A 9,929-nucleotide genomic window follows, 5' to 3' on the forward strand; every position below is an offset into this window, starting at 1 on the left:
GAAAATTATTTGAAAGGAAGTCGGCCAAATCTGATCTTTGTGCTGATACAAGCTACTGACACTCGGATCCAGGGTCAAAACAGCAACTTGGCCAAGTCTTTGCGATGTCTGCGTGAGCTGAAAATAATCGATTCAAAACGACCCAATGTCGTGGGGGTGATAACTTGGAGTACCTCTTTAGGGGAAAACCCGAAGAAGTTCGCCCAAAATATCCAGTCAAAGATGAAAACTGTTCGCGAGACTATATTCCAGTTCTTGGAAGTTAACGCGCCAGTTGTGGCTTTGGAGAATGATGTTGAATATCTGAACAGAGATGGGGATTACACTGTTTTGCCGGATGGTACCAGGCAAGTACGGAATCTATATCAAGCTTGTTTGAAGCTTTTCGAAACTAATGGCGATGCTTATGGCCAGCTCATCTTTAACGAGGCTTTTCACGATGGTCCCAAAAATGTGACAATAGGATCTAAAGTTGAAGCCAAGAACGCGAGCAAAAGTCCTTTGTCAAAAGATGAGCAGCATTTCTTTGAGTTCTTTACGAAAGCGCTCGAGGGCGGAATTGCGGACCCTTTGATCCAAGAAGCCCAGCAATTCATAGCTAAAGAGGTTCCAGACAGTCCAGATGCCGCAACTCAGATTCAAGGGGTCGTTGGGGACCTCAAGAAGATAGGCGTAGAGAGTAAAAATGACCTGAAGTACATTTCAACGAAAGGGTTAAACTTGAAAACGGATCATGACTTAACCCCAATTGGCGAGAAGTTCTTGAAGGAACTTGGGGTTAAAGATACACAAGTTAGCATTGCGGAAAGCTCAGCACCTCTTATTGGCCAGGGGTACAATATTTTGAACGATTCTTGCGTGCCGAGTAAAATATTTGACGTAACAGAAGTGCAAACAAAATATGGATTGACTATTCCTAGTATTGCAAAAATAGTCGCCGTCAATCAAACAGGTACATTTATGTACAACTATGAAACCACCCAAGAACTTGTAAAAGGACGGCTATCGCATCTTAACGTTTCATTAAACGTCGATTATTCCGTATTCTCGTTCTCGGGTAAAGCTGGCTTCAATTTGCAAGCTGATAAGAAATCATCGACCAAAAGCCAAGAAATGTCCTACTTTGTGGAAGAGCGACTGTTTGAGGTCAACTTGGGCAACTTTCGCGATCCCGGGTTGAAATTGACAACCGACTTCATTGAAGACGTAAGAACCCTACCCGCTAAATTTCAAATTAATACTGAGGGAAACAGAACGAGTTTTGAACGGTTTTTCAACCGGTGGGGACATTTTGTGGTCACTAAGGCCTCGGGTGGAGGATCGGTCGAGTTGAAAATAAACTCATCCGCTATTAAAACTGATTCGAAGGATATTGAGTCAATTCGAACGGCGCTAACTGCCTCGTTCAGTTCTGGTTTTCTGGACGTTGGAAGCAACATTTCGGGGGGTGACAATTCGTCTCTGGCAGTTAGTGGAACATCGCTTTTGGCTTCGAGTACTGTAATTTGGAACGGTGGATCTCGCGAACTGCATAAAAAAGACACGATTAAAGATGGACATGCAATGGACCAATGGCGGAATTCATTGACAATAAATCCAGCCATGCTTTCCACCGAAATGTATCTAGAGCCAATATCGACGTTAATTAGACTGGCAGACAGTACCAAATATGACAGTACATATGAGGCACTTCAGAAGTTCCTAGGAGGGAGCTTCAAAGTGGTTGTGCAAAAGGAAAAAGAGGCGCGTGAAAAAAGAGAACGTGAACAAAAGGTAAGATAACTTGCCTTCCAAAACTAAAAGCAAGCTGTCCTGTTAAACATGTCTTGTAAAAATTGAACCTTGATGTCTTTCCCCATCTTTGTTCTACAACATTTTTGATCAATTTTGGAATCTAGCGTCTCATTTATTTGTCTTTGACTCTGTAAATAATGTAATGTTAGTTATGATTTTTTTGATGCACATATATTACTCTTATTAACTCAAACTTTTGAAACTACACTATGGTACCAAAAAGCTACGTACAGCATGATTTCTGCTTTCAGAGCATGATTCGTGCTTCATAAACATGATCTGGGCGGAGACTTGAAAAAAGGTAAGAAATTGAGAAGTTTTAACAGAAATTTCATTCACACTTTCTCCGCTTAAACAGAAAAGATGGTTAAACCGCTTTGTTCTTTCACCGTTTGCCAAGTTGTTACGCTGCGAGATGTAGGCTTTTCATGGTCTAAAAAACAAAAGGAACTCAATTTGAAATCAAGATCCAGTGCACAGTATGCATACAAACTTTACCTGAAAAATAACAATTTCGAAGCCCAAAAATCGAGCGGGAGAACCCCAGAAATTGTCAAAAAGATCGGAAAAAAATTAGTTACCGATGTTCTGAAAGATCCTAAAACCTCACTCGAGCGCATTAGAGTGGCTCATAACGCCTTCTCGTGCTACGATACAATTTGCAGAGGTACAGTTAGACCAAATTTCAAAAAAAGAAGACATTTTTTCAAGAAATGCTGCAAAAAGTTTCTTTGAAGAAATAAAGCAAGTGTTTTCAATGAAAATGGTGTATCAATATGTCCAAGAAGACTTTATCATTTTGGCAGAATGTTGTTTTTTACTGATGAAAAAGGGGTGCGAATCTCCACCGACGGAGTTGGTAGAGTTTTTCGAAGAAATGGAACAAGATTTCTTGAAAAAAGAACACGAAAAGTTTGAGTTCGGAAAAACGATTTATTATGCTTTGGGGTGCAACACAATCAGATGGACGAAAATTGTTTGTTAAGTGTCCAAACAAGCTAAGCACTGTTGGTTATTTGGAGATTTTGGAAATTACGAAGAAAAACTTCATTTCCTGGACGTTATTTTTCAACAAGATAATGCTCCTGTGCATAAATCGAAGATTCACGGCAAGTGGAAGGTGCCTGAATGGTCAACTTACAGTCCAGTTCTTAACCCTATTGAAAATTCATGGGCAATTTTGAGGTAACAATTACGAAAACAAACAGTTTTTTGGGATAAAATAGAAGAAATCTATGAAATTTCTCTTTCATGGTCTAAATAACAAAAGCAACTCAACTTGAAATAAAGATCCAGTGCATAGTATGCATACAAGCGTTACGTGAACAATAAGGATTTCGGAGCCCAAAAATCGAGTGGAAGAACCCCAGAAATTGTTTTAAAAAAATCAGAATAAAAGTTAGTTACCGATGTTTTGAAAAATCCCAAAACCTCACTGGAGCGCATTAGAATGGCTCATATCGCCTTCTCGTATATAATTTGGAATGAATGGACGCAGACGTCGTGATGAAAGTGTATGAAAACTTTACTAGACGTTAAAAAAGCTAAAGGTGTAATGACTCGTTATTAGAGAACGAATTTGAACTCAAAATTTTATATTATTTGATGTTTGTATTGCTTTTAAAAAAATCTTTAGGTGTACGTAGATTTTTGGTATCATAGTGTATGCTATAAAGAATTACTTTTGCATTTATGAATTGAATAGTTTACTGTAAGTAGAGACAAAGTGAAAACTAACAGTAAACGAAACCCGTCACTTATCAATAAGGCATGAAAAATTGGTCTTAAAATGATATAAATGAAAAGTCAATTTAGACAAAAATTATTTGTGAAACAGATTATATCAAACAAATGCCACCAACCAATTTGAGCGCATTCTCTCAATGCCTTATGCAACACTAAGAACCAAAGTTTTAAATTAGGTTCTGTCAATCAGATAAAATTCTTTCAAAAAGTTAGGAACAATTCCCTGCATATTATTCTGTTAGAGTCCGCTTGTGGTCATAATATGCAAAATTGGTGTCAAGACAATACTTAATGCCATTAATTATTGCCATATACTCAACTTGCCACTTTCAGAACGACTATTTAGCCGACTATATAATAAAATGGCCCATGAGACTTGATATGAAACTATCACAACCGATCATGGGATTATATTGTCCCTTTAAGTATGTTAAAAAATATCCTTTTTATAACGACCGCTAATTTGTAATCGGATTATTGATAGGAAACAAAAAAGGGTATTGTGTAAATTAGTGTTAAGTATAATAGCATTGGGTTTATAATGGCATTGGGTATGATGCCATTAGTTATAATGGCATTGGGTATAATGACATTGGGTATAATGGCATTGGTTATAATGACATCGGCTATAATGGCATTGGGTATAATGACATCGGGTATAATGGCATTGAGTAAAATGGCATTGGGTATATAATGGCATTGGGTATAATGCCATTAGGTATGATGACATTGGGTATAATGGCATTGGGTGTAATGGAATTATGCATATATTGGCATTGGGTATAATGGCATTGGGTATAGTGGCATTGGGTATAATGGCCTCGGGTAAAATAGAATTGGGTATAATGGCATTGGCTATATAATGGCATTAGGTATAAGGCCATTAGGTATAATGACATTGAGTATAATGGCATTGGGTGTAATGGAATTGTGCATATAATGGCATTGGGTATAATGACATTGGGTATAGTGGCATTGAGTATAATGGCATTGGGTATAATGCATTGGGTATAATGGCATTGGGTAGAATGGAATTGGGTATAATGTCATTGGGCATATAATGACATGGCGTATAATGGCATTGGGTATAATGGCATTGGGTATAATGGCATTGGGTATAATGTTATTGGGTATAATGGCATTGGGTAGAATGGAATTGGGTATAATGGCATTGGGTATACTGGCATGGCGTATTATGGAATTGGGTATAATTGCATTGGGTATATAATGTCAATAAGTATAATGACATTGGTCATAATGGCATTGGGTATAATTGCATTGGTTAAAGTGGCATTGGGTATAATGGCATTGGGTATAATGTCATTGGGCATATAATGGCATTGGGTATAATGGCATTGGGTATAATGGCATTGGGTATAGTGGCATTGGGTAAACAGGCACGTGGTAAATTGTCATGGAGCCTGTGAAACTCTCATTTTAATGCTGAAACACTAGTAGCTACATAAGAATCTAAAACAAACGAGATTATTAAATACTCAAGCTACGTAATCAAATTTTGGAGTGATACTTACAATTTTTCAAAATAGTTTTGTCATCATCAGAGTGTACATTTCTTTAGATGGCAAACTGGCATGAGTGCAATCTGACCAAAGTAATTGTTTTATTTTTTATTATCACTGATTTTCTATCATAAAAGGTTGTTGCGCGTCACTGAAACTTTGAAACGTCAACTCAATTTTTCGCAACTAAGCATTGCTTGACAATTGTAATGAAAACAAGAACACTTACAATGTTGCTGCGGGTAACTTTAAAGTAAGGTTTGTATCTAAGGGCAATTGTGAATCAAATTGAAATTGCGTCTCTCCAATAATGTTCTGAATAAGTTTAGCAGTTTTCCATTCCCGGGAACCTCTTGTGACAGGTGTTTCAAAAACGTGTCTTTAACTTTCTAGAGAACTTAATTGTCTTTTAAAAATGATGTTCATTTTCTTCTGAAAACAACAATAAATTGGTTCAAATAATCCAGTGTTTCAAGTTTTTAAACTATCGTTTTGTATGTATAGAGAAATAATTTGCTTAAAGAATGCAATTTATATACTTTTCTCTTGCATTCGTTTAATTAATAAATTGCAATAAATGAACTTTGCTCGATAACCAGGATTTTTTTCAACCCGGGTAGCCAAGAAACTGATTTATACTGATTCGCTTGGTTTATGTTACTCTATGTTATGTTTATTTACTTTATGTTTATGTTTATGATTCAACTTGAATCAATTAGTCCCATTTTTATTTAAAGCGTGATTACTTAAGTTATAGTCCATTGGTTTTTTTTTGTTCATTCGCCATAGATCAAGGACTTCTGTATCTTCTTCATTTTGTCTTTTTGAATTTCTCAAGTCCCCTCTCGTTGGCAAATGAGTTTAAAGCAAACTAATTTTGAAGCGCTGTCCCTCCTTTTTGGGCGACAGATGTTTTTATTTGTCTATTTTAGGAGAAGGAAGAAAAGGAAAAAGCAGAGAGTAACAAAAGAAATGAGACAACTAAGGATCCGACTCCAAAAAAGAGCTGCTTTCCTCTCCAATCTCACGTGACCATTATTAGAGCGGGAACTGAAATGACAGAAGCAATCAAAAATCTCAAACCTGGAGATCTAGTACTCAGCTACGACACCAGAAACGGAAATCAACTATTCTCGCCTTTCATAGCTTGGTTGGACTACAGCTTAGAATCAACTCGGTTCAAGAGAATCACGCTTCAAAACGGATCGGAAGTTTACATAACTGATGACCATCTGATCTTCGAATCATCAGAAAAACGGGTTACAAAACTGGCAGGCGAGTTGAAAGTTGGCGATCTTTTGATGGTTCAAAACGGCGAAACCTCCAAAATTGTATCGATTACTCATTGTGAGAAATTCGGTTTTGGAGCACCTTTAACAGCTGCCGGAACCATTTACGTGGACGGGGTTCTGGCGAGCTGCTATGCAAATCTGCCTCCGGAGGGTTGTCGAATTCTGGGTGTTGAAATATCGGCCCAGACTATTGGAAACATTGGATTTGGGCCTCTGAAAATGCTTCGCTGGTTTCAGAAATACCAATTTAAGATGTCCAAGGCTGATATGCATCCTTATGCACAATCACTGATTTGGGTCTATCAGAATATTCTGCACCAAAAATTGGTCTAGCTAAGCTGCTTGGAAAGTTGCATAGCAAATCAACACGATCTCATTGATTGATTTTACAGTGGACATTCAACTAATACTCTAAATAAATCCAATAACTTTGTACAATATATACTAATAAACTCAATTTAAATGCTTGTAATATTCAAGTTGTACAATATGCTAAAAAATTCAATTCAAATGCTTGTATTATTCAAGATAATGTTCAAATTTTAATTCAAAATCAAACGAGGAACGTGATGATTTGATTAAGTGTTTGACCAGTAATTTGATTTTCAGTAGTGTTAACATCTAATCTAAGTACTGCAGATAAATTTTTACAATTATTACCAATTTTTACAATTGGTAGTTTATCTAAGCATAACAATTCTTGCAACCCTCCCCAAAAAATAATGTTCAAAATAAAATTTAGTAAGCAGATATAGGTAGACGCTGATTCGAGGTAAATAATACTAGCGTCTACCGGTATCAAATTAAAGACTAGTTACAAAAAACGTGTCTTGCACTTCCTACCGGCTTTGGCGCCCAATGTAGCAAGCGCTTAAATAAAGTGTAAGCTGTTTCCACAAGCAATTAAATAGCCTAAAATGGAAAATACTTCCAATGAACTGTGAGTATAATTACGTTTGGCGGTAGGGGAATCTCTTAACGTTTTAACCCTTTTAGGATTTAATCTTTTAATATTGCTAAAATGAGGTATTATACTTTGCCGCACAACTCTTTTTGAAACTCGCTGCAGATCCATATGAAATGCGCTTCTTTTTGAAATGTTGCAGTCCCAAATACCGCACAATTCTTTGTGGAATAGGCTTCCGCAAAAATTATCCGAGGGCGGAAATTAGATTCCATTTTTCAACTTTTAAAGTGTTTTAAAAAGTGTTTCAAAGAGTTCTAAAGTGAAAAACACTGAGTAAAATTTCCATTTAGGGCACCGCTTTTTCATCTTCAACGTTTGTAAGTACGTTTCACACGTACAAAACATTTCGATAGGAAAAGTGAAATGTAGTTAAAAAAGTGAGTAAGTTTACTCGCAAAATTTGGTGACGGTAGACGCTAGTGATGAAATCTAGACGCATTTTCACAAAGTAAAAAAGATGAGCTATCGAGAAATTTCAATCATTCATAGACTTAATTTTCCTTTCGTGCTTAATATTAAAACATGTTGCAAGATTATATCACATTGGTAAATATCTTTGATTTTAACTATTTGCTTTTCCCAGATCGAGGTGGCCAGACCAAATTGAGCTCTGATCAGACCATCTTCGAGCGCACACATGTTCTCGGTGCGCTCAAATTACATGGTCTGGAAAAGGCTTCGAGCGCACTTTTGTCTGGACAATGGTCTGCAACTTGCCTGATCAGAGGCCACTTTGGTCTGGGACGGTCTGATCAGAGGTCACTTTGTTCTGAGACGGTCTGATCAGAGGCAGTTTCAAGCACCTTAGTCTGATCAGAGGCCGATTCGAGCGCACACTAGTCTGACCAGAGACCAAGTCGAGCGAATTTTTTTCAAGTTTTTTTTGCTTTCTTTTACTGACATTTGTTGTCTCTGGTAAGAGTCAACAATAAAACACCATTCTGATCAGAACTCCATCTGAATATCTGAAGGGTTTGATCAGAACCAAGGGTCCAGCTGATAGCAACTGCTGGTCCCCTCAAGAAAAGATTTTGAATCAAAGTAGATCGAGACGTTTTTATGCAAAGCTGTCTAAATTCAATTATTCAGTTAAAAACAAATAAATGGCATACTCAATAATTTTTTGAGCATTTTTTTGGTTTTAATTTCACTAGCAAAACTTTTAGGATTGGTTTTTTGTTAGTTGAATATTAGATTGATGACATCGATTTTTTTGAAATGAATATATTATAACGATATTGAGAGAATTGTTCATGTTCAGAATAATTCTCTGATCAGACTATTTTGAACGCATTTTAGTCTATACAGAGGCAACTTCGAGCGCACTTTTGTCTGATCAGAGGTTATTTCGAGCGCACTTTTGTTTGATCAGAGGTGACTTCGAGCGCACTTTAGTCTGATCATAGGCAATTTTGAGCGCACTTCAGTCTGATCAGAAGCTATTTCGAGCGCACTTCAGTCTGATCAGAGGCGGATTGGAGCGCACTTCGAGCGCACAACGATCTTCGAGCGCACACTCGTCTGATCAGAGATCACGTCGGTCTGGGACGGTCTGATCAGAGGTCCCACTTGTCTGGGACGGTCTGATCAGAGGCGATTTCGAGCGTGACCTCAACCTGGGTTCTCTTTAATAATTTTCTTGTTTCTTATTTATCTTGCAAAGTTTTTGTGTTCAAGCTCCAATGATCTTTAAAGTTCAGATGTGGATACATTCTTACCTTGTTTCTTCACAAGAGATGATCAATGTCCTTTTGTAGATAGTTTGGGCTTTAGTGCCGCATCTATATCAAGCGCAAAATCTATTTTTTCCTACTTCCACACTAACCCAAAATTTGCTAAAAACAATATCGCCAGCCTTCAACAGTTTCGTCAATTACAAAGACAAGGATCAAAGTCTCTTCCCAGGATGATGTCCACGACCCAAGACAGGTATTGGCCAGATAGGCTTGGGTCGTTGACATGGGGCTGATGCGGAGGTTTCAGACTGAAAATCGATATGTACCGTCCGAAATAAACCCAAAAAGGCGTGTTCAGAAAATAAATGGTCTTTGAATGAAAGCACGGAATTATGGACATGTAACTTCGAAGCCGGGTCCATGAGACCGAGTTTGCTGTCTGGACAAAGTTCCGGCCGTGAATTTTATACAGCGCATATGTTTTCGCGGGTTAACAAATAATGTTCTCCAACTGTTGCAGTCCCATGTCAAAAAGGCAATTTGCTTCTGATAACAACCGATTCAGTTCTTTCTCATATGCTAAGTTCAAAGCTAGTAGAAACCACTGCGAAGTTTGTTCAAAGTCGGGGAAACAGATTTGCAGCTATTGAATTAGGTAACTTTTCTCACTAAAGTTGTGATTAAATGTTCATCTAATGAGCTTAGATAAATTCCATGTTTCATTTTGATACCTTCTCCAATCAGATACTTTGGGGTCAAAATGGGATTCAGCTGAATGGAGGGATTTTGCTATTTTTAATTATTAAACCGGGTCGAGGTGTCAATATTAAAAATCGCTCAAAAAGTAAGAATTGCGTTGAAGGATTATGTATGAATAAAACTTTCAACGCTAAAAATCGCTACGTCAATTAACCGGTAAAAAATAACTGCAAAT

At 37.3% G+C, this 9,929-nt stretch overlaps 1 protein-coding gene across 1 annotated transcript; it reads left to right on the top strand.

The window, feature by feature from the left end:
* The first annotated feature begins 6 nt into the window (after positions 1 to 6).
* Positions 7 to 6,921, top strand: LOC142344188 (uncharacterized). Its single transcript, XM_075395724.1, has 2 exons — positions 7 to 1,773; positions 5,993 to 6,921. The coding sequence occupies exons 1-2, from the start codon at positions 223 to 225 to the stop codon at positions 6,683 to 6,685; spliced, it is 2,244 nt and encodes a 747-aa protein (XP_075251839.1). The 5' UTR covers positions 7 to 222; the 3' UTR covers positions 6,686 to 6,921.
* Positions 6,922 to 9,929: the final 3,008 nt, after the last annotated feature.

This window comes from Convolutriloba macropyga, chromosome 8 (genome assembly GCF_964194025.1).
Source record: "Convolutriloba macropyga chromosome 8, txConMacr16.3, whole genome shotgun sequence".
Taxonomy (NCBI): Eukaryota; Metazoa; Xenacoelomorpha; order Acoela; family Convolutidae; genus Convolutriloba; species Convolutriloba macropyga.

Coding starts and splice junctions, on each gene's coding strand:
- LOC142344188 (XM_075395724.1), top strand. CDS start 223: ATGAAAACTGTTCGCGAGACTATATTCCAGTTCTTGGAAGTTAACGCG. Junction 1,774..5,992: donor AAAGAGAACGTGAACAAAAG/GTAAGATAACTT, acceptor TGTCTATTTTAG/GAGAAGGAAGAAAAGGAAAA.